Source organism: Gigantopelta aegis, chromosome 9 (genome assembly GCF_016097555.1).
Source record: "Gigantopelta aegis isolate Gae_Host chromosome 9, Gae_host_genome, whole genome shotgun sequence".
Taxonomy (NCBI): domain Eukaryota; kingdom Metazoa; phylum Mollusca; class Gastropoda; order Neomphalida; family Peltospiridae; genus Gigantopelta; species Gigantopelta aegis.
Window position 1 is genome coordinate 57,925,710 of NC_054707.1, and position 26,234 is coordinate 57,951,943.

The 26,234-nt window shown below is 35.8% G+C and overlaps 2 protein-coding genes across 3 annotated transcripts in view; one reads left to right on the forward strand and one right to left on the reverse strand.

The window, feature by feature from the left end:
* The window catches only part of LOC121381886 (serine/threonine-protein kinase 16-like), a 25,427-nt gene extending 16,924 nt beyond the window's left edge, over positions 1-8,503 (forward strand). For both annotated transcript variants that reach the window (XM_041511282.1, XM_041511280.1), the window contains exon 8: positions 8,087-8,503. In XM_041511282.1, coding sequence (XP_041367216.1) covers positions 8,087-8,213 — 127 coding nt within the window. In that variant the 3' untranslated portion in view covers positions 8,214-8,503. The remainder of the gene's footprint in view (positions 1-8,086) is intronic.
* A 2,092-nt stretch (positions 8,504-10,595) lies between these two features.
* Positions 10,596-25,676, reverse strand: LOC121381935 (probable assembly chaperone of rpl4). The gene is made up of 11 exons (XM_041511359.1): positions 25,559-25,676; positions 23,387-23,496; positions 22,526-22,672; positions 19,445-19,597; positions 17,445-17,539; positions 15,663-15,786; positions 15,127-15,228; positions 13,896-13,964; positions 12,983-13,123; positions 11,974-12,049; positions 10,596-11,666 (listed from the first exon to the last, which is right to left on the reverse strand). Exons 1-11 carry the CDS (start codon positions 25,599-25,601, stop codon positions 11,581-11,583), a joined length of 1,146 nt encoding a protein of 381 aa, XP_041367293.1. The 5' UTR covers positions 25,602-25,676; the 3' UTR covers positions 10,596-11,580.
* Between the last annotated feature and the right edge of the window lie 558 nt (positions 25,677-26,234).

The following is a 26,234-nucleotide window of genomic DNA, read 5'->3' on the forward strand; positions in this document are numbered from 1 at the left end:
GTTTATTTCTTGAAGTTTATTATGGATAGCTGCGAAGATATCTGGCCTGGTAGATTTATTAGTTTGAAGTGATTGGATGGAGCTAAGACTATCTGAAAAGAGAACGCTTTTAGGGTATTGTTTATTTTTAATCCAGATTAGCACTTCATAGATGGCTGTCAGTTCTGCTGTATAGACTGATAGATTATCTGACAGCCTGGCATATTTAACTAGTTTAGAGTGTTTGGATATTTTTTCTTCAACTATTGCGAAGCCAACCCTACCGTTATCTGGATTTTTTTAGCTATCCATATAGATATGGATATGCTCAGGGTAGTTTTCATTAGCTGCGGCTTCGAACAGGACTTTCTTAAATGGTGGAAAGGGGGTTTGATCAGTAGCTTTTTTTTATTAGGAAAGGAGTGTGGCATTCCATTAGCTGGTTGAGTTGGTATAGTACCACAGGTGTGTTATCAATTCCTACCTCTATTTCAAGTTTACTAGCCCTAGTGGCAAATGAATCATTAAGTTTTTTATTAGTTTTAAATTCTAGCCCTGGTTTTGCTATTATGGGGGTGTGTTCCTGGACTGGGTGATCTAATTTAAGCGAATGGATTTTGAGATGGTAGTTGAGATGTTGAAGATTACGGCGGTATTTAAGTGGCATAATATTAAATTCAACTTCTAGGCTTTGGCCACTAGTATTAGCTGGAACTTTAGCTATTGTTCTAAGAGCTTGGTTTTGGATGATATCTAGTTTTTGCAGTAGCTTTGGGGAGGCGCAACTGTAGGCTTGGGCTCCATAGTCTATCCTGGAGAGTATACATGCTTTGTAAACCATAAGCATTGCCTCTGTTTGCGCTCCCCAGCTGGTGCCTGAGATTGCTCTTAGTAAGTTTAGAGTATTTTTAGGTTAGTTTTGAGTCGAAAGTGACTTTGAATTTGAATTTGCTAACTCTTGGAATTGGCTTATTGTTTGAGTTTATTTGAAGGTTATCTGGCGAGTTGACTTTATTAAATAGCATACAAACTGTTTTAGTTTCAGATCATTTAATGCCCCAGTCCAGGGCTCATTTATTTAATTTGTTCATATCGTCTTGCATTAAATTAAATATGTTCTTGGTTACTCTGCCTGTGCGCCAGATGGCGCAGTCATCGGCAAACAGTGCTGTGTTTAGTGGAGTGGTTGATTTAAGTTTACCTTTAGCATTAAGTGCTTTAGTTATGTCATAAATAAATATGTTAAATAAGGTTGGTGATAGGACCGAGCCTTGTGGTATTCCATTAATTATTTCAGTTTTATCTGAGTAGTGGCCGTTTACTCTGACTGAGATTGATCTATTATGAATAAAATTATTGATGAAGTTAAACATATTGTCTTTAATTCCATTAGTTTGTAGTTTATTGAGTAGGCCTTGTCGCCATACCATATCAAATGCTTTTTCGATGTCTATGAATATTGCTAATACTTTATTAGATTTGCGAAAGGCATCGTTGATACTATTTTGAAGTTTGACTATTTGGTCTATTGTTGAGATCTAAATCTACTATTAATGATAGTCTCTAGCGTTTTTAAATACACATGTGGGACGTGAGTGTTATCGGCCTATAACTCCCCGGGAGGGAGTGGTCTTTTCCCGCTTTAGGGAGACTAGAGCATTCTGCGTGTTTCCATGCAGTAGGCATTTGGCCCTCCCTCCAGATTCAGTTAAAGAGCGATAACACTACCTCTAAGGTTACGTCCGGCATGTGTTTGAGTAGTATATAGCTAACTTGGTCAGGCCCGGTGGCGGTACTTTTTTTTTGCTTTAAGAGCGGTTTTTAATTCTATCAGTGTTAATGGTTTATTAAATTCTAAGTTATCAGTGTTAGGGTGATTGGCTGTATTAGTATCGGTTGTTGGTAAACAGTTATCTTTCTTAAGTTTATCAAAAAATTGTTTGGGAAAGTTTTCATTACTGCTGTTTTTACTAAATGTTTTACTAAGAAGGTCGGCCTTTTGTTTATTAGTGGTTGCTTTTTTATGTTTTTGAAGGACTGTGGTGGCCGTGCGTTGTCCTTGTATAGCTTTAACTTTTTTCCACATTTCTCTAATGGAGGTTCTATTATTAAATTCGCCACAGAATGTCTGCCAGCTGGCCTGTTTAGCTTCTATGATAAGTTTACCTACTTCACTTTTGGCTATTTTGTACTTAGCATGATACTCTTGTTTACCTGTTTTTTTTAAAGATTTTACGCATCCCATTTCTGAAGCCGCATTTAGCTTTGATTTCATCCGTCCACCAACTAATTGGTTTATTTTTACTAGGTTGTTTGGTTTTAGGTATGTTTTTCTCTGCTATATTTATTATTTCATTTGTAAGTTTGGTGGTAGCGTTGTCGATACTTAGATTATTTTCTATTTTTATTTTGCTACAGTCGCTTGTAAAACCTGCCCAGTCGGCTTTACTGAATTTAAATTTAGGTATAAATTTTTCTTCTTGTGCATAATTCTCATTACATTTATACCTGGTTAAGATAGGGAGGTTGGTCGCTGTTAAGAGCATCGAGCACCTCCCATTGGGCGTTTGCACCTATTTTAGTGGAGGTTATAGTGAGGTTGATGGCAGATGTGGTTAGTGATTGGTCGTTATAGAAGGTTATACTGCCATCGTTGAGACATACTAGGTTGTGCGTGTTGATGAACTCTTCCAGTATGTCTCCCTGTGCGTCAGATTGCTGACCTCCCCACAGTGTGTTGTGACTATTAAAATCTCCTACCAGTATTAGATTATTGTTTGGTTTGATAAGTTTATTGTAATCTCTTAAAGTTAGCTGTTTATGGGCTGTTCCCGGTGGGCTATAGACATTAATTATGTCTATAGGCATTTTGTCGTTTAATATAGTAAGTCCTAGGACTTCTAAGTTGGTGTTAACAGATTCGTATTTAATTTCACTATGTGGTATATTACTTTTAATTAAGGTGACTATTCCACCTCTAGTGCTATTTTCCCTATGTTTATAGTAGGTTGAGTAGCCTGGTATTTTAAATGTTTTAGGTTTTTTAGTTTATTTTTACTGGTGCCAGTCCCTAGCCAAGTTTCTTGCAGGCAAATAATATCTGGCTTGATATTACTAGTGCTAATGAGTTGTATGAGTTCGGCACCATGTCCCATTGAATGGAGGCCTTTGGCGTTCCATTGGAGAACGTTGAGGCCCTTATTTCCTATGTTTAGATTTTTAGCAGGGGCATATGGAGACTTATCTCCCATGGCCCAGACCCGAATATTGAGGGGTTTTTTTGTTTTTTTTAATTTTTATAAGTTGGTCGAGTTACGGTTATTTTCAATTAGTGCTATTTTAGTAACTAAGGTTTCTATGACTAATTTAAGTTGGTTGACCTCTTGGTTGGCTGAAGTTTTAAGTTTCTCAGCATATGAGCAGCCTGCTGTGACTGCGGTTGCTGGCCTAATCGTTGTAGGTTTTTTGCTGCTGGTGGGCGAACTATCTGGTTTACGGTTATTTAATTGGCGGAGCACCTTTTGGTAGTGGTGGCACCGGGTATCATGAGCCATGTGGCGGCTGAGGCAGTTAGGGCACTGCATCGGCCTTGTTCAGGGGGAGTTCCGGGAGCTCCTCTCATGTTTCTGCCCACACCTGTGGCAGGTGGGGAGTTCTTTATGGTGGCGGCATTTAGCCTCCCCATTGCTGGCAATGTTAACACTCTTTTCGATTAGCAGCAAGGGATCTTTTATATGCACCATCCCACAGACAGGATAGTACATACCACAGCCTTTGTTTCACCAGTTGTGGAGCACTGGCTGGAATGAGAAATAACCCAGTGGGTCCACCGATGGGCATTGATTCTGGACCGACTGTGCATCAAGCGAACACTTTACCACTGGGCTACGACCTGCCCTGTGTAGAAATAAATGCATGTGGTAACAAAGAATTAAAATGTTTTTCTTTGGTCAGAGTACATATTCATAAGTCAGTGTATACCGTATATCTTCGCCTACAAGTCGAATTTTTTTCACCCAAAAATTATTTTATAACTTGGGGGGTCGACTTATAAGAGGGTAAAAAAAGTTCACCAAAAAATATTACTGTTTTAGGGATTATTTTACAAGTTTTATTGTTGAAGTATGCCATGTATTTATACTCAAATATGTTAATTTGACACATTTATTTTTTATAACCTATTTTTTTTTGGCATTAGAACGGTTTTGGTTATGCGAAAAGGCGTACGATCTCACTCACATGCCAAGACAACAGTCCACTTAGTTAAATTAAGTCATAACTAATAGTAAAAATGTAAACAATACTAACTACCTGTTGCCTGAGTTTATTTTGAAATCTGGTCACTGGCATTAATGGTTGTTCAAACAATGTTTTGGCGGTGATTAACTTCATGAATATTACTAAGCTTTCCCTTAAAATAGACTGATCTCTGCAGTTCACTTATCTAGAGCAATGGTCTCACTACACAGATCACTTCCGGGTGAGAGTTCATTGATGACGTTCCACTATAGTTCCTAATTGTGACACATGTTATGGTTCACATATTCACTTCTAGGAAATGGTGAAGAATTAAAACAATATGTATGTTTAATGGTAAGCCTTCTGGCTGTATTTTGCCCATGTTATTTTGTAATATTGTGCATCGACCTTTTGGGACATGGGTATATAGCGCACGTGACAGCCGGAGTGAATCGATTAATGAACCACCTGTTCGGACCGGTACTACAGCCAGATGCGGTCATATAGCAAAAAACTGAGACGGAAATGTTCTCAATTTTGCAGTGAAAATAAATGCTTATATAATGTATGTTCGCAATGGTGTATGTTGTTGGTGCCAATGAGAACCCGTTCTATGGGCAATCTTCACTTGAAGTTGGGCAGTTTAACATGGGTTTCAATGGCAGATGACATCTGTGTAGTGAGACCATAATGTAAAACATGAAATTACTGTTTATCCCAAAATATATAACTTTAGCAAGCCAAAATGAAAATGTACAAGTGTAGCATCCTTATAAAAGGTAATTACATCGATGTTGATTTCAGCCAAGTGTATGGGGGCCCTGTTTGGGTAAATATTGCAAACATGTCAATTTTATTTATTTTTATTATTTTTATTTTTATTTTATTTTTATTTTTTAGGGGTGTGTTTGTCAAAATGTATATTCTAGTGTTCTTACATGTAATAAATAAATTAATCTGAGTGTCTAACACTGAGTTTCTCATTGTAAAAGGTCAAAATTCAAGGTCACAAGGTCAATATCCAAATCACCCTAATTTCTGTGATTTTGTGCATAATGATTTTTTTCAAATGTACAGTCATAATGACAAACAGTTTTGATGGTATTGTGAATATATAACATAGTTTTCTACTATGAAAGTAGAATTTGTGTCTGCCATTAACAATATGTGGATCGTCATGCTGAAATATACAGAAAAAACCAGGATTTCAACACTTCATTATGAAACAATTGTTGCCCATAGCAACAATTGATGGAAACTAATATTTTTAATGAACTAACTAGATAATTATCTTCTTTGTATGTTCCCCATATCAGAACTACCAACAAGGTCATACATTACCATATAGTGGCTGCTTGTTTGATGGCCATCTACTGTGTGGATGACCAAGGAGTAACAATGTGATATGAAGTTTTATTGGATGGTATGGTACATCTATCTTTTGGTGTATTGGTTAGAGTTCATAAGTTACACGGCTCTAGTATAGCTTTTCATGGTGTAAATGACCCAAATTATCAAACTGACTTCAAACCAAGTTTGACAGAATTGGTCACTAGACTTTAAGGTCTCACTACACAGATCACTTCCGGGTGAGAGTTCATTCATCACGGTCCACTATAGTTCCTAATTGTGACACATGTTATGGTTCACATATTCACTTCTAGGAAATGGTGAAGAATTAAAACAATATGTATGTTTAATGGTAAGCCTTCTGGCTGTATTTTGCCCATGTTATTTTGTAATATTGTGCATCGACCTTTTGGGACATGGGTATATAGCGCACGTGACAGCCAGAGTGAATCGATTAATGAACCACCTGTTCGGACCGGTACTACAGCCAGATGCAGTCATATAGCAAAAAACTGAGACGGAAATGTTCTCAATTTTGCAGTGAAAATAAATGCTTATATAATGTATGTTCGCAATGGTGTATGTTGTTGGTGCCAATGAGAACCCGTTCTATGGGCAATCTTCACTTGAAGTTGGGCAGTTTAACATGGGTTTCAATGGCAGTTGACATCTGTGTAGTGAGACCAATAGGGACACAAATCATTTGGTACAAAAACCAGTGTACTTTCCAGAGTTATCCTCCTTACATGTATTAATATGGCGGCAAAACGTGATACTTTCAGTTTTATCGTAGTGATCTGTTGTCAGTGTTTATAAATAAAGTTGTTGTCTGTGCACAAAACCATCTGTACAGTACTATACAGTAACAGTCAAACAGCTTTCACTCTCTACTAAGGGAATATTTCGTTTTGATGCTATGTAATAATGATAGTTTGATTGGAATAGTCTGATCATATTGCGATGTACAAAACGTGTTGTAAAATAATTTTCTTTTGTTCAAATATTATTGTTCTCATGTGCTGAAAATAAGAAATATTTCAATATTTATAAGTAGTTTTTCATGGGTCGACTTATAAACGGGTCAATAAAAAAATACGTTTTCAGGGCTTGAAATTAGGGACTCGACTTATAGTCGAGATCGACTTACAGGCGAAGATATACGGTAATACTTAAAACATACAAATATTACAATGTACCTTTTGTAGTCATATACATGCTTTCTTAGTACACGTATTAAGTCACCTACTGGTCCATACAGACAGGACAGGATTCGTCTCCTGTCCTACTTATATAGTGCTTCTAGATATTGAGCTGAGATTTTGTGGTTATTTATCATGTGGCATTACAGATCAGTTGACCTTCATGGGGATTTATTGCTCAACACCCAATAACCACAGTTTTCTTGGTTGTCTTTAAATGTTCATTCATTCATGGGTATTTGCCCAGTTTTGATGGATTTATGACCCTTGAACTTTGGAGATTTTGTTGGGTCTGGTAGTGGACATGCATTGCCCTAACAGCAGTACCGGTACTCAGAATGATTGTTATAATCTTGGAGGTGGCAGACCCTTGTAGTGGCTGTTGCAGCCTGTGTGGCTATTCATTCTCAATGCAGGTAAACACCTGCCGCCTTCCAATCAATACTGTAGAGGGGTATCATCAAATGAATTAAGAAACATTATGGGAAGTTACATAAAATTTTGAAAGTAAAATGTAGCCGTCATTGCTATTTTGTTTTTTAACAATGATTTGCTGTCTAGAATGATTTACCAGTCCAGACAAACATTAATACAAACAAAACATCCAATAATATTGGTCAGATTATGTCATGACAGGGAAAGGAAGGCTATAGATAAGCATTATTGTACATAATTTTAGATGGAGTGGTCTTCGCATAAAAAAACAATATATGAAAGGGAAGGGTAATTTTTAAAATGCTAGGTGGTGCATTTCTTAATTGTTGAATGACCCCTTAGCAAAATCCCCTGAACATAATTGATGGGAGCAGTGATGACCTTACAAAAACAACCTTTGGGGTTAGTGGAATAGTACGTAATGCTTGAGGGTATGAGTGAGTGTAGGTCCAAATGTTATGTAGTATTACAGGGTATTTAAAGGTTTTTTTAAATTAATAAATGTTTTGGGGTGTTTTGTTTTTAATTTTCATAAACGCTCTGTCACGGCAACAATGTTTAGTAAAGGTAGTTATAGCTAGACATATCTTATACACCAAGAATTATAAATAAGAGTTAAAATGTGTATTTGTGCTTTTGCACTTGTTTTTTTGTGAATGGGATTGGGGTGTTTCAAAGTATTACATAATAATTAGGGAATTAGGGGGTGTATGGTCTAGTGTCACAGAGCATTACGGGGTGAGGAAGGGGGTCTACTTTTGACAAACATAGTGTTACTTAATATTTGAATGGCCCCTTTAGTCTGTAAAGATGCTATTTATAATTATACACATTAATGGTTTTGTTATTCATATAAAATCAATGTTTTGAGATTTGTGTTCCAGGTTTTCTAAAACACTAGAGGAGATGATAATGTGGATGATGACAGCCAATGCTGCAGAGCGACCTTTTGTGCACCAAGTACTTGACAGAATAGAAGTGCTACAGCATCAAAGTGAAAACAGAGTTTGACTGTTTGAGTATTTATTACACAATACACAGTGCAATACGGTGCTGGCACCAACCAAATTATTCCAGTTACAGTCAGGACAAACCATTTAATTGCAGATTTATGGTGGAACCATCCAGTTCATTCCAGTCACCGTGGGGACCAACCAGTTCATTCAAAATTAAATATTCCACTATATTAATAACAGAATGGTTGAAATTGAAATCAGGTAAAAGACACACTACTTTGGAATCATCAGACAAAACAACTGCAGAATATTTCTGTCATTTACTTAATAAAGAATGATCTTAAATAAGAGTTGTCATGTTCCTAAAATATCCCATTAGATAAATTCTAAACATTATGTACATCTTTTTGCACCATTTTCTTTCAGTTGAACACAAAATATTTCCACTCTTACGACTGGTAAAGACTATTGCAAATGCTTTTCTTTAACTTAATTCTAGTTACGGTACTGTTAATAGGAGATTTTGACATCATCTAATGTTAGAAAAGAAATTTGCTAGTAGCACCATACCAAGCATTCAGCTGGATCATAGTTCGAAGTGCACAAAACTTTTGATAGTGGAGTTCATACTGCCATTTCTTCCATGGTGACGTTTGTCAAAACATTTTGTTTTATCTGGGCATTAAATGTAAGTTGTTTTATTTCATCCAGTAAAGTGCTTGAAACAAGTATGTGATAGTTATAAAATGAAAATACCACTGGAGCACATTGATTAATTAATCATCGGCTATTGGATATCAAACATTTGGTAATTCTGACAAGTTGTCATCAGAGGAAACCTGCTACATTTTTCCTAATGCAGCAAGGGATCTTTTATATGCACCATCCCACAGACAGGATAGCACATACCACAGCCTTCAATATAACAGTCGTGTCGCACTGGCTGGGCACGAAATATCCCAATGGGCCCACCAACCGGGATCAATCCCAAACCGACCGCGCATCAAGCATTATAAATTAAGTATTACAACTTTTTGCAAAACTGGGTGCTGTAAAAACATCCGGTTAAATACCATGAAAGATTAAATTTTTCAGTTAATGCTTCACAAGCATCCAAAATTCCTAAAGGAAAAAAAAAAACTAAAATAAAAAGTTCTTGTCCTAGTTACATTTTCATGCTTTATCTGCAGATGAAACTTAACCAAGACAAACAAAAAATTGGAAAGTTTTGCTGGATTTTGAAAAGTAGACCATATTGTGATCTTTTTTTGCCTGTTTGTAATCGTATTTAGGCCTAGCATGGCACATTTATAGCATATTTAAACATAGGACAATGAGTACATTTGATCTAACCTCGACCATCCAACTTACTCTTAAACATGGTTGTCAATAGGACTTGCATGTGGTCGAGATTAGGTCAAATGTATACTCGCAATATAAACAAATATAAAATTACAAATAAATTTTTATCGTTTTATGACTGAAAGTTTTATTAAACGTCCATTTTAAGATTAATACCTAAAATCATGGGTGATGGGATACCACAGTAAATATGAAACAGTTTTTGTCTGAAAATTTATCACATTATTGAGGTGCACATGACTAAAAATGTGGGAGTCTTTTCAGTTGAAAGGAAGGAAATGTTTTATTTAACGACGCACTCAACACATTTTATTTACAGTTATATGGCATCAGATATATTATGGTTAAGGACCACCCAGACATTGGGAGAGGAAACCCACTGTCGCCACTTCACTCTTTTCGGTTAGCAGCAAGAGATCTTTTATATGCACCATCCCACAGACATTGTAGTACATGCCACGGCTTTTGATATGCCAGTCGTGGTGCACTGGCTGGAACAATGGGCCCACCGATGGGCATCCCAGACCAACTGCACATTGAGTGAGTGCTTTACCACTGGGATACGTCCCACCCATGTTTCAGTTGAATGAGCATGTATAAACAAACTACCCATCATATTGTTTTGACAGCGGCAGATTTTAATAATGATTCCCAATATATTCTCACCATATGATCCCTTCAAACTGTGGTCGTAATTAGAGATATGGTCAGTTTACACTAAAGGAAATTTCGACACCAACGTTAAAAAAGAATTTTGCTAGTAGCACTATACCAAGCATTCTGCCAGATCATAGTTCGAAGTGTACTAAACTTTTGATGGTGGCGTTAATACTGCCATTTCTGCCATTGGTGATGTTTGTCAAAACATTTTTGTTTTATCTGGGCATTAAATGTATGTTGTTTTATGTCATCCAGTAAAGTGTTTGAAACAAGTATTACAATTTTTTGCAAAACTGGGTGCTGTAAAAACATCCGGTTAAATACTATGAAAGATTAAACTTTTTCAGTTAATGCTTCACAAGCATCCAAAATTCCTTTAAAAAAAAAAAAGGAAAATAAAAAACTAGGACAAGAACAATTTTAAACTTTTATTTTAGTTACATTTCCATGCTTTTATCTGCAGATGAAAATTAACAAAGACCAACAAAAAATTGGAAAGTTTTGCTGGATTTTGAAAAGTTGACTATATTGTGATCTTTTATTTTTCAATACAGCACTTTCTTCTCTTTTTTTTATATTCCTCAAGTTGTATGCAAGGTTCAAGAATATTATCCTAGGCACATACCTCGGCTATCGGGGTCATCTGTTCAGGACAGGTTAATGGTTGGTGAGAGATCGGTTGGTGTAGTGGAAGGCTTAATCCATTAACCCTCTGTCCCGGCTAGTGATTGGGCTGGTGAAAATGATCAACTGTAGGGCACTAGCCAAAGCTTCTGCAAGACCTAGTGACTTTCTAAAACATTTGTCAGACACTGGTAGTGGCATGACATCTCTCCATTACATCATCTCACATTAGGTAGGAGCAGGAACCCATTATCTACCACCACATCACCAAGGCTGATGCCAATTACTCTGTTCATGAATTTGTCTAGCTTGTGTTGTTCAAAGCAGAATTTAATTAAACATCTTGGGGTGGAATACATCTTGGGATGTCGGGACAGTGTGTATTAGAATTAGGTCAGTGTGAGCCATTTTTCATGTTTGTTGCTTTTACCTCTAACTTCCTGATCATCAAATTGGTATGGTAAAAGATCATCATTGTCTCTGCTGTAATTAGACTTGTGACCTATTGTTAAAGTATTACAGAACATGAAAGGAAAACTCTTCATTTAAAGATTTTCTAAGGTCAACTCTTATTTTAAATGTTTCTGCATTACAGCAATTTGAGATCTGCACATGCATACTAAGCCCAGGAAAATAATTCAAATCTCTTTATTATGTTTGTAAGAATTAATCTGCAATGAGAGATTATCGAGCTTAGTCTACAGTGGTTGCAAGTGTTTCACTGGTCAAAGAATTGCTAACTTAAAGACACTGGATTTTGTGGCTTGATGTAATAATCAGTGTTCCATTGCTTCTTCATCAGAGCTTTGAGGTTCCTCATCTCCCACATTCTCTTCTTCATCATCATCATCATCACCTTCACCTGGGCAAAAATAAAGAATCAGAATTGAAAAAGTTAGCACCTTAAAATATATCAGGAATTTTTACTCCAATCATAAAGACCATGTGTGTATAAAATAGTTTTATTTTATCTTTAATACATGTATAATGTTTAATAAGATGATTAATTCTCTTTTCTTACAATTAAAAATAATAATTTTTAAAAAACGTGTGGGCAAAATATGCATCTAAAATTTTAAAAATATAATATAACCGTTTTGGGGTTTTTTTCATCGTTGAATACATACTGATATGATATATTATTGTATTCAATAAGAAAAAAATAGTACCTGGTCCTAGTTCGCACAGCAACTCATCTATGTGTTTTAGAAGTTCTTCGTCATTCATCTTCACTTTGTGATAAACCTGAAAAACAGAACACCATTGTCTTCAAAATTATTGAATTATTGCATTACATATTACATATACAATCTACAATCCTTTCTTAACCATTTCTTTTCCTTTTGTAATTTTATGCCATATAAAATAAATTATTACCACCACTAAAAACCTGTATTTAAATAACCATGTTTGAACTTATGTATTGATGACATTTGTGGTGAAAACCACTACAAGGATAAATCTAATCGATGTGACCAGCAAATCATTTTTATTTCTCTTTTATACTCAACAAAATTAATTAAGGGCCAGTAGATGTTTTGGCTTTAAATATGGTGAATAGAAATATAGATTATTTTGTTGTATGATGATGACGTTGTGGCATGTTTCTAATTTAATCATTTAAACAAAATTTAGAACAAACAAAATGGCAAGTATTGTTGCAGACTAAAGTATTGTGCATCTTAGTTGAATGTTCATCTCACCATGTGCAAACTTTGTGTGTGATTCATGGGTCAAATTTTATGGAAACCATTTTTTGAAGTCATCTGTGATTACAACTTGCTAAAAGGGGCGGGATTTAGCTCAGTCAGTTGAGTGCTCGCTTGAGGTGCTTGCATCGCAGGATCGAATCACCTCGGTGGATCCATTCAGCTGATTGGTTTTTTCTCATTCCAAACAGTGCACCACAACTGGACAAAGGCTGTGATATGTGTTTTCCTGTCTGTAGGAAAGTGCATATAAAAGATCCCATTCTGCATTAGGAAAAATGTAGAGGGTTTCCTCTGATGACTGTGTCAGAATTACCAAATGTTTGACATCCAATAGCCGATGATTAATGTGCTCCAGTGGTGTCGTTAAACAAAAAAACAAAGTTGCTAAAATAATATGAGACTAGCAAAGAATTACTAAAAGTCTACTCGCCTATAATTAGTTTTATTCAACTGAAGTGTACTACACCTTTTTGGCTTTGTTGAGATAGAATCTGGCATTTTCCTTGTAGTCATCTCCTTGGAGAAAGTTTGCCCAGCCCAGCAGATACCAGACTTGTGGATCCTCGTCATTTTGATCAAGCAGCGACTCAAGAACTTCTGCCGCAAGCTGTAAAATAAATATAAACTTATTTCAAAAGAAAATGAACACTTTATCATCAACAGGGGGAAAATGCATTTGTATAAATTTCACAACAACCTCAAATCATGAAATTTAACATTATTTTCATTCAAAATACGCATTGCAGACACAAATAATTGTTCAAAAAATTTACATATCAGTGAAAACATCCCAATACTAATCTAGTATACAGTACTTCGTGACTAACATGGCTACTAACCATAGAGCAGCAGCAAAGAATATTTTATATGTGCTTTCATACCGACGGGATAGTATATATCACTGCCTTTGAAGTACTGGTTGGGACCCCAAAAAAATCAGTCTACCGAAGGATCTATCCTATGACCTAAGGTACAACATTCTGTCTCTGATTTAAAAAAAAAAACAATCATACATTTGATTTAATTTTTAAAAAAACATTCTGAGTGTACTGCTTAAGGAATACATGCATCTCCTAAGTTAAAGGGCCATAACTCTATAAACACTTCACAGTTTTGTAAAATCGGTACGATTCACGCAAGTGTAATAATTATTCTCACAAATACTTTCAAACATAACTACAAAGAGACTATGAAACACTCCATTTTCAGAAATGACATCATTTTGATAAGCGTTTACACTGGAAGTCCCATTAAGTTATGACATTTCACAAAATTATGTCATTCTTTGTGCATGTGAAATCATTATGACACACGATGGGTCATACTGGTAATATTTCCCTGAATATCTTGAACTATGTGGATAATAAGTCTATTATTACCTCATACTCTTCTACTTCAATAAGAATTTTTCCTGTGGAAACTTGACTTTCATAACTGACTGCGACAGCCTGAAATATATAAAACATAAAATGTGAACAATCTGAGACAGGTGATAAGAATTACACGTGGTGTGTGAAACAAATCAGTCAGACAAGATTTTCCTGTTATGTTCAGTAATGTATGAAAAGTGGGTCCCAGTGACCTACATGTAAGGTATGTATGATCTCAAATGCACTATAATTTTTTTTTTAATTAAATAATATTAAAATTGCTGTATATTAAAACATGTATTTCAGTTAATAAAACAACTAAATTCTATGACAGACTGAAAATGACTAAAACCAAAAAAACCCACAACTAAATACTTATCTCATAAAAGGCATTGCATAATATATCTCCCACATATGTATATTGTATTTCATAATATCTGTCTGCCATTTTTTTCCTTCCTCTTTTCATAATTAAAAAAAAAACAGTCTCTTCCATAAAAGTATATTGCATATTATTAAGATAATGTAAAAAATTAAGCAAATGAATAAGCCTCGTTAATGCAGTGAGAATACTTGTTACAAATTTTTAAAATAATAAAAACTGTGGATTAAGGGGCGTTCTCATTATGCGATTAGTCGTACCGACTTGTCGCATGTGATCAAATCGTCCCTTGAGAACACCTTAATCAAACGACTTTTAGTCTTATACGACAAGTCATGTTGGAATTATACTAATTAAAACATGTTCTATGTCATGTTCTCATGACAAATCGTACACTCTCAGCCAACATTAAAGTACACCTGTTTAGTTTTGTCGCTTCTGGGTTTTGTTCATTTGCTTATAAACATGTTAAAATGTCTTGATTTCATGGTTTAATAAAACCTATTATTCACCCGATGTTGTAAATAATTGTTTTGTTAAATAATGTCATCAGTAAATTGTCTACATTTGTGTTTTCTTTATTTCACTGAACATTTTTATGCTTTTACATTTCCCGCAAAATATTTTTAAACTGACAAGCTTTGTTTGACGTCATGGAATCTTTTGATGTAATGTCTTCCCACACACACAATTCGAGTCGCTACGACAAATCGCATGCAACAAGTCGGTGCAACAAATCACATAATGAGTACCCCGCTTTAAATAGCTTATGAATTTCATTAAATATACAAACATGCATTTTAGATATAATTATTTTTAATGTACTTTTTTGTCACCATAATCTTGTCAACAACTGACCTGAACTGGATCAAACTGTTCTTCTAGTGTATCTTCTTTATCCATTGCTTGTAGTTTTGGTAACCATAGTGATACACTCTGCTTTATGGCATCTTTAGCTTCCTGTATAGCAATAACATCAAGTTTTAAGAAATGACAAATTGATTTTTGTTAAAACACATTTCCTGCAATTTAAGACGAATTGAAATTACATTTGCAGTCATTTTACATATACATATACCTAACACAATTCATACCAAACCCAGTTTTTTTCAAAGCCTGCTAAAAAAATTATTAATGAAACTATTTCTCTTTAACGAAATTCCTACCAAATCTGTTTTACAGTCTACACTAAAATATTTGGAACAATAATTTTAGTTTGGCTGAAGATGAAAAGACAAAATTTCAAACTCCATGGAGCAGACAACCATTGCATAATTTTCATGAACAAATATTATGTTTATCTTAAACCACTGATATTTCAAGTTTGTTGGTTCTGTCCCTTCAGTATCAAGAGAACAATGTGTGGCGGTATTTCAGCCTATTATTAAGCATACCTCTTTCTTATCCTTTGACAACAAGAAGTTAGCTTTCAACTGAAAGGCTTCAGGGTTTTCTTTATCAGAAGAAACAGCTTTCTCAACCACTTCTTCACATTTCACTTCTGCATCTTCTTCAAAACTGAACAAATAATAACATTAATTTATTAATAAATAAATAAATAAATAAATATACAAGCATTCTAAGAGTACTGCTAAAGCAATACATGTCCAGGCCCCACAAATTTTCATATCTCCTAAATTCAAGGACCATAACTCTGTGAAAAATGGGTAAATTGTCATGAAAGTTAAACTTGATCTGTAACAGTACATGATAAAGCTATACACAAAATGTTAGCTCAACAGCTCAAGGCATTCTGAAAAAACCCATTTGAAAAACTTTAAGTGGAATAGACAGACAGTAATAAAACCTATAAAGGATCTTTCCAAAATTATTTAAATATTGTTAATTATTACTTAATATTACTCAAGCAGGGGTTTCCCTAGAGCGATAAGCTGACACGGCCCGTGCTCCCTTAGCCAGCCAAGTTAGCGCCTTCATGTCTGGTAAGTGCCTTAACTGCAGGACCGTGTCGGCTTAATTTGTAACATGTATACAAAACAATGGAGCTGTGATCCGTAACGTCATTCACCACACATCACACTTCCATTTGGTATCTCTGCAATTCTTTAGATGTTCACTTTGAGGTCCATTGATCGCACCGTTTTAATTGTTGGCGGGCTTGTGCTGGTCACGTGGTACAGGTTATCCCAAGGGCTGAGTTCAGCCAGACCGAGTGAAAACAAAACGTTCGCTACACTGGTTTGTGTGCTTCACGTTAAACCAAATGGACATGACAGACACCAATCAAATAGTTCGTGAACATTAGGAAGAACGTTCGTTGGCTGAACTGATGAAAGCTCTTGGCGTAATATACGTCACGCTTCAGAGTTAGCCGACACCCACGTGTCAAGAGACATCGTTGCGGACATTAAACAGTACAGTTTAATTCAGTTACACAGAAGTAAATCTTGATGTAAATTTGTAGAAAAACAATAGTTGTTTGCATCAATGAATACCTAACTGCAGTTTCGGTTATTTCCTTTGTCTTTGTTAATTTTGTACCTATGGTCGTGAGCACGCATGCAGATCGTGATCGCGGGAAATGAACATGCAGTATTTATACAAATTGCAGTTACACGTACACTGAATTAGTTTACAATAATCATATTTGTTAGATAATGCTAGATATATATTTGTAAAACTGTGAGGTGACATTTAATAAGTTAGCTGGATTTTAAAAAGACCGTGAAATTTTATTTTATTACCTTTTTTTTCTATTTTTATAAATGAATATACCGTGACGTCAGCATTCTTAGCTTAGGTATTTTACAATCAGAAATCACAACAAGCATTTAACATGATGCTGAAATCAACAGCAACAACATGGCCCAAATTATGAAATTGTTGGGGGTGGGGAATTGATCGGTTATTTTTTTTTAAAGTTTTACCCCCCCCCCCCAAAAAAAAAAACCCACTAAAAAAAACCCCAAAAAACCCAACATGATTTGATGGATTGAAGGCTGTTTTCAACCCACTACCCCACTTCTTTTGGCTTGATTTTTGTCTTATAATGATGCTAAATATGTAAGCGCCTTAAAAAAATCCTGGGGAAAGGCCTGCTCAAGGACATCTATTTTACATCACAATTTCAGGTTTTTGTAAGTAACTTAACGTATCAATCTTCTTGGAAAGTTCTGTCCTTTTATCAAAGTTTTCAAAGATTAACTACAATGTACCATAGGTCCGTCATGTAGAGTTCACCGATAGCACAATACGCATTGGAGATATCCAGATCAGTCACTTGATCACCACCTCGACAGGCGGCAGATATCTGTAAACAACAAGAATATTAATCTTTATGTGGCTATTTCCTAGGCTATTATTTAGTGTATGTCTTTAGGGTCATTCAACATATAATACAAAATCAGGGATTTTTTTTCACTGTCCTTTCACCTATTTAAGATTCTTTAACATCTAAAATTTGGAAAACACCTTTGTCAACAGCCCCATCCCTTTTGCTGTAACTGTGAAGTAATTTTACCAACATAAATATTTTGTTTTTCTTGGGGGGGGGGGGGGGGGGGGTATTTTACTTTGCTGTAGGCTACCCTTTTGGACTACACTTTTTCACCATGAAACTTTTTATAACACTAAGATCACCATCTTTCTAAAAAAAATATTTAATGCTCGTCACCACTTCCACACCTTTACATCAAGACATAATTTTCCAACATTATTGAGTTTTCTGTTTTTTGTCTTTAATAATAAACACTAGATTTGTTTTAATCATCTAGAAACGAACTAGCAATGACTGTCTGGATTTACTTACTGCCCACAGCTGTTACATCAAAGGCCATGGTGTGTGCTGTCCTGTGTGTGGGAAGGTACATATGTAAGTTTCCTATGTACGTTCCATTTAAAGACTATAAGTCAGAATTACCAAATGTTTGGTATCCAATAGCTGAAGATTTATTAATCAATGTGCTCTTATAATGTTGTTAAACAAAGCAAAACCATAAACTTTACATTTTATGAATATAACACATTATTTTGAAAATGTTACATAACTCTTCACAGTGAAATGTTTTGAAACATTCCAGAACACAACCATTTAAAGTGCCATACAACTGCATTCCCTGGGCTCAAACTTAATGACAGCACCGACGGCAATTGCTGTCACTGAGATATAAATTGCGGGGTGAGACATAGCCCAGTGGTAAAGCGCTCGCTTGATGTGCGGTCGGTTTGAGATCAATCCCCGTCAGTGGACCCATTGGGCTATTTCTCGCTCCAACCAGAGCACTACGACTGGTACATCAAAGGCCATGGTATGTGCTATCCTGTCTATGGGATGATGCATATAAAATATCCCTAGCTGTTAATCGAAAAGATTAGCCCATGAAGTGGCGACAGCGGGTTTCCTTCCTCAATATCTGTGTGGTTCTTAATGATAGGTTTGATGCCATATAACCGTAAATGAAATGTGTTGAGTGCCTCGTTAAATAAAACATTTCCTTTAAATTACTGATGGTCAGGAGCATCACTGATGGCACAAAAGTGCCCTCGGTAAAGCTCCTCAATGATGGCCATATTTTTACGCTTGGTGTACATTATATGCCAGTAGTGCATTTAAAATATGTCTATATACAGCAAAATAACCTTTCAGTTGTGTTTATTTGTTGCAAAAATAATTTTTACAAAAATTGCCATGGGCAGGCTTTAAATTGCCATGGGCAGGCTTTAAATTGCCATTGGTGGGTCGTTTCACCCACGGCAATTTTGTTTTTAAATTGCCGTTGGAGAGAAATTCTTAAGTTCGAGCCCTGCTTCTGATAACAGGAATGTAGACTTTAAAGTTGCAATATTGCCTTCTCATCCCTCCTTATGCAAAACACAAACATAACAGTTACTACAGTTTTTAATATACATGTATGATTTACTATCAGTATAGATAATAAATAAATCTGATGTCATGCATTTTTATTCATTCCGACATTTAACAGTGAAATATGTGTCCCACATTTTAAGCATTTATGTTAATTTCATTAGCAACTGTATTTAAAGAATGACATGTTACTTGAAGAAAAATAGTGTGGATGGTCAATTAAAAACAGTTAAATTAATTTTTTAGATATACCAGACAATATGAAGTTATTATACATTTTACTTGAGGTAATAATAATTTATTTAATAATTATATCCAACGGCATTTATTTCAAACACTTCAAGTTCTAACCTCTTGTGCCTGCTGCTCCTGTTTTTCCTTAACCATGAGTTGTATCCCCTTCTGGTAGCACTCCACAGCCTGCACACCTTCAAACAGCTGACCAAGACACATGTACTTAGCATAACCACTATCCGGTGAAACTTCCACGGCTCTGCCAAAACACTGAAGTATAAAAAGAAGTTAAAACTGATGTAATCAAAAAGACTATTAAACAAAAAACAATTCACATGGCTAAACTTGCCTAACCTGATCCTGACAAAACAAGATCCTGTTAAAACTGTCCAAATTTCTTCGTCACAAATTTTCCTCCATTTATTAAAAACCTAAATAAACCAAAACATATCCACATGTAATATTTTCTATTTATATTTTGAAAATTTGTATGTAGTAAATAGTATATATATTTTCTCAGGGTGTTTTGTTTTCTTAATACAGGGGTTTCCCTAGAGCGATAAGCCGACACGGCCCGTGCTCCCTTAGCCAGCCAAGTAAGCGCCTTCATGTCTAGTAAGCGCCTTAACTGCAGGACCGTGTCGGCTTAATTTGTAACATGTATACAAAACAATGGAGCTGTGATCCGTAACGTCATTCACCACACATTATCACACTTCCATTTGGTATCTCTGCAATTCTTTAGATGTTCACTTTGAGGTCCATTGATCGCACCGTTTTAATTGTCGGCGGGCTTGTGCTGGTCACGTGGTACAGGTGATCGGCTACTACTAATCCGCCAGATAACTGCTTGTTGTAATAATGTCTGTATGCTTGGGATTCCCGTGCCGAGCAATCAAGCTTCAAGGCCGATCAAAGAAGATGCCCATTGACAGAATCAACTGTACTATTTAACTCAATAAACAATAGGTGAAGCACTTTTTAATAGTACAGTTAAGTTGGCAATCAGTAATTTCTATCCTAACACCCCCTTCCCAAAACACACTGAAAACATCCAGGGCTCGCGCTGTCGGTAACCAATTTAGCCATCGGCTAATTAAAAATTATTTTTACAAAAAAATGGCTAATAAAATTTGCAAGTGGCTAAAATTTTGGCTGAGCCATTTTCTATCTTCTGATGTGAACAAACGGTTACATAATCTATTCGACACCTCAATGTCATACATAATAATACCAAATATTCAATTAGCGTAATAGCGATCTCGCGATCGGTAACGAGAAATGGTGTTATCCAGAATACAGCGTATGCCTTATGATGTTTGCTAATTTTAATAATCAAGGTTATTAATTTTAACTGCATGCATTCGACATGTATGACAGCAATGTGACGGCGACTCAATGTCTGGAAGATATGTAATTTGCTATTTTAATTTTGTAAAGTCTTACCATAGTAATAAAAACAAACCGACGGTGCATGTCAATTTGAATACACATGCCAGTTCAGGGCCGAAAGACATGTCGGCTATCCCAAGGGCTAAGTTCAGCCAGACCGAGCGGAAACAAAACGTTTGCTACACTGGTTTGTGCGCTTCACGTTAAACCAAATGGACACGATGGACACCAATCAAATAGTTCGCGAACGTTAGGAAGAACGTTCATTGGCTGAACTGAGGAAAGCTCTCGGCGTAATATACGTCACGCTTCAGAGTCAGCTGACACCCACGTGTCAAGAGATAGTGTTGCGGATATGAACAATACAATTACACAGGAGTAAACCTTGATGTAAATGTGTAGAAAAACAATAGTTGTTTGCATCAATGAATTCCTAACTGCAGTTTCGTTATTTCCTTTGTCTTTGTTAATTTTGTACCTATGGTCGAGAGCACGCACTGAGATCGCGATCACGGGAAATGAACATGCAGTATTTATACAAATTGCAGTTAAAACGTACACTGAATTAGTTTACAATAATCATATTTGTTAGATAATGCTAGATATATATTTGTTAAACTGTGAGGTGACATTTAATAAGTTAGCTGGATTTTAAAAAAAAAAATTAAAATTTTATTTTATTAATGTTTTGGGGTGTTTTTGGTTGTTTTTTTATAAATGGAATATACTGTGAAAAAAAAGTAAAGTTTGTTTTATTTAACGACGCCACTAGAGCACATTGATTTTTAATCTTATCATCGGCTATTGGACGTCAAACATATGGTCATTCTGACACTGTTTTTAGAGGAAACCCGCTGTCGCCACATTGGCTACTCTTTTTTACGACAGGCAGCAAGGGATCTTTTATTTGCGCTTCCCACAGGCAGGATAGCACAAACCATGGCCTTTGTTGAACCAGTTATGGATCACTGGTCGGTGCAAGTGGTTTACACCTACCCATTGAGCCTTGCGTAGCACTCATTCAGGGTTTGGAGTCGGTATCTGGATTAAAAATCCCATGCCTCGACTGGGATCCGAACCCAGTACCTACCAGCCTGTAGACCGATGGCCTGCCACGACGCCACCGAGGCCGGTCGAATATACTGTGAAGTCAGCATTCTTAGCTTAGGTATTTTACAAGCAGAAATCACAACAAGCATTTAACACGACGCTGAAATCAACAGCAACAACATGGCGCAAATTATGAAATTGTTGGGGGTGGGGAATTGGTGGGGTTTTTTTTTAAAAGTTTTAAACCCCTCCCCCCCCCCAAAAAAAAAAAAAAAACCCACCCCACAAAAACAACCCCAACATGATTTGATGGATTGAAGGCAAACACTTAATTGTTTTCAACCCACTACCCCACTTCTTTTGGCTTGATTTTTGTGTTATAATGATGCTAAATATGTAAGCGCCTTAAAAAAATCCTGGGGAAAGGCCTGTAATATATAGTATTGTGACAACTATTGGTACTTTTATGCATTTCAGTTTAGTAGTACCTTTCATTGTAAACTATTTCATATGTTTTTATTTACCTGTATATAACAGCCACCTGTCCATAATGGCCACTTTTGCCAGGTCCCTTGAGTGTCAACTGTATTTATAAAAAGGTCATTAAAATGCAAATCCTGGATATACCTGATACCTCTCTAAACCAGGTTTAGATCCCAAAATGATCCATTTAGGCAAGTTCTACTGATTTTTACATTAATATAAATATTATATCCCAGAGAAGTATTTAAAATTTTGTAAAGAAAGATATAATACTTGTTTTGCCCCATCTGGGTCTCCTAACTCCATTAAAAGATTTCCAGTTGTTTCCAGAGTTCGCACGTTATCTGGTTCCATCTCCAAAGCTCGTTGGCAGAACTTCTGAGCCACTTCATACTGAAATTCATTGATGCAGTCTTCTGCCTGAAAAACAAAATTACTTTGAATAAAAAAAAATATATATATATATATATTTAAATACCAATTTGCTTTAAAAATACTCAAACTTATTTTAATGGGGTTTTTCACACGTGGAAATATTTATGATGAAACCGAATTGTTATTTTTGTATTCAGAAATTAAGGAGTGCTATAATACTTGATACATATCTTACATTGTGGGTCAAACAGAAATTAAGGTGTGCTATAATACTTGATACATATCTTACATTGTGGGTCAAACAGAAATTAAGGTGTGCTATAATACTTGATACATATCTTACATTGTGGGTCAAACAGAAATTAAGGAGTGCTATAATACTTGATACATATCTTACATTGTGGGTCAAACAAAAATGTGCACACTGTTGTTGTTTTTGGTTCATACTTACATGAATAAAAACATAATGTCACCATAACATAGAATTACTTTATTTGTGAAAGAGTTGTTAACAGTGAGTGTTGTTTTTGGTTCATATTTGCACAAATAAAAACATAATGTCACACTGACATAGTAATAGTGTATCTGTGAAAGGGTTTTTTATTAGTAAATATAAATTTAAACTTTTATCAATTTGTTTCACTAAGGTCTGTGGTAACTTGTACCAGACACTACATTATGTTATTTTGATGTCTGAGCATTGTGTTCCCATTGTGTTCCCACAGAAGCACTACAAATACATATGTACAACATGCTTACCTTGTCAAGAAGTTGAGATACAGAATATTTTGAAGGAGTTTTCTTTGTTTTCTGTTCTTCATTTTCTTTTGAAGCAAGTGCAGCTTCCTTTAAGGCTTTCTTCCGATCAACTAAAAAGGCCGAGAAAAGTACATGTGTTAACCCCAATCTCATTTTACAGTGTTCAAAAATGCACACAAGTGGCAATCAGTTTTAATTAATTGCTCCATGGTTCGCCGACGATCAAGCTGCATCACCATTAGTGGCCACACATGCAAGTGCGAATCCAGTCAATGACTGGCGTGTGGCACAGGCAATTGGATGCACCGATTCAATTTTTTAATCTTGAAAATTAGTCGATAGTCAACGATATTTGGTTTGATTTTGGGCCAACTGCAGTGTTACACATACAAAATGTACAACTGGTTTGTCTTCGATCGGCTTATGACTGCCGGGGGTCAGTGTTCATTAACGTTGCCTGGCGAGGGTTTAGTTGTATGTGTGGCTTCTGCTTAAAGCTTACAGGTCTTAACAAAATATAAGTTTTCTTTAAATAATTTTAAGAAAGATATTAAGAACCACAATGTTGCAACACCATATGAAATAATTTTTAACATGTGTACTAAAAAATAAAAATGACCCGTACCCCTTTTCAATCATTAGTGTTAGTTTTAAGGTTAGGCTTAGGGTTAGTCTTAGAGACTTTGATATAGAGGGGTACGGGTCGAACTCTTTCCTCATGTTATTCAAAGTATTCAAATATAAAACAATCACTTATACATGCTCATGTCAAGTCTGTTCAAAGCCTTATACTCTAATATATTAACTTATATCCAGTTTTAGAGCAAACCCCCAACATGTTTCTATTAGATCTTTCTACAAACAGGACAGCACATAACACACTGCGACAGCCTTTTATATAAAAGTCATGGAGCACTGGTTGGGATGGAGGAAAACCCAGTAAGGGAATGGATCCATTGAAGGGGTTCGATACTATGATCAAACTACCTTAGGCGAGCACTACCGACTGGCCTAGAACTCACACCTCTAATATATTACAAATTAATTTGTTATTTTGTTGTTTTCAGCTAATATATAACAACTTTATTTTGTGAAGTTGCTATAAAAAAAATTCAGATTATCGTCACACATACCAGTATGTAATAAACTTGATTTCATTATTCTGTTGTTTGAAACTAATAAAGTACATCTGCAATCTCAACTTTTCTTTTTTTGTCAATCAATAAAGGTAACTTCAGCCAATATGGGTTTTTTTGTAAAACTTTTGGCAGGTCATATTTTGACAGAATCCCAGGTCTGAAACCAATTTTAGTTCATCAAGCAAGGACGTAGAAATAAGGGAGGTGGCATATACTTTTTATGTTCAAGCTACACCCTATCCATTGCTAAAACAGCCAACTGCTATTTGTTATACAACATGGCTACAAGATTTAGTCTGGCTAATAAAATATGAATTCCTTGAATTAAACACATATTAATAATATTTAAGGAAATACTGTAAATATATCTGAAAATTGGCTAATCAGTGTTTGTTCCAGTGTGAGCCCTGTATGTTTTGTGCCCCATCCCCACATTTTAGTGGGTGCCCCCTCCCAATTCACATATTGATAATAGTATTAGTAGTACTAATACATCCCTGTCAACTAATTAAATTTTAAGAGTGCTTACACATGCCATAAGACATGGCCTTTTCTCATCTGAGTAAGTGGAATTCACTGTGCCCTTCCTTCTAATAATGATAATGAATGAGGCCAATTGTAGTGTATTAATTATAAAGAAAACTTTAAGAAGAATCATTCTTGTTAATTTTCCTTTAAAACGTTTTTTTTTTTAAAGTAACATTGCATGGTGGGGGGGGGGGGGGCAAATTTCACATTCTTTCACCATCAACTCACAAATTTCTTTGGTTGGCAATTGTAGGGCCTACTCACACACCCAGTCTTGGACACATCCGCTAGAGGTTGTGCCCAAGTAAGTCGTTTTTGAACCTTCAGTGGATGTAAGCACAAGTCAAATGGTTGATTGATTTATTTATGGGGTCTACTTTCACTTTGGATTTTAGGTTTCATTTGCATCGTTTCAGTTAATTCGTCGGACCGTTTATTTCTAATTAACAGATAAGATGGCAAGACATCTTTTGGAAGAACATCAACTGTATTTAAGTAATTATACCAAGTGATAATCCAGACTTCTTTTTAAATTTATTCTTTGGCATCACTAAATAATAACGGAGCCAGCTGCCAAAGTACACGTGTGATCTTGACGGGAACTTGAGTCAACAGTATTCTATATTGGTAATTTCTTTCGTGATGTTTAGAGCACCGTATCTATGAAATCTTTTATGGGCCCTTCTCATCTTGATCAAGGGGCGAGACGTAGCCCAGTGGTAAAGCGCTCGCTTGATGCGCGATCGGTGTGGGATCGATCCCCGTCGGTGGGCCTTTTGGGCTATTTCTCGTTCCAGCCAGTGCACCACGACTGGTATATCAAAGGCCGTGGTATGTGCTATCATGTCTGTGGGATGGTGCATATAAAAGATCCCATGCTGCTAATCAAAAAGAGTAGCCTATGAAGTGGCGACAGCGAGTTTCCTTTCTCAACAGGCCCTCGCACCCATCCCCCCCCCCCCCGCGTACGGGCCGGCTCAATATATGTGTAGTTCATAACCATATGTCCGACGCCATATAACCGTACATAAAATGTGTTGAGTGCATCGTTAAATACGGTAAAACATTTCCTTTCTTCCTTCATCTTGATCAAATTAACAAAACTGAATTAATGTTATTACGGTTAAAAATAATAATTGTGATGTAGAAACCGTATATAGCACATGCTGCTCTGCGACACT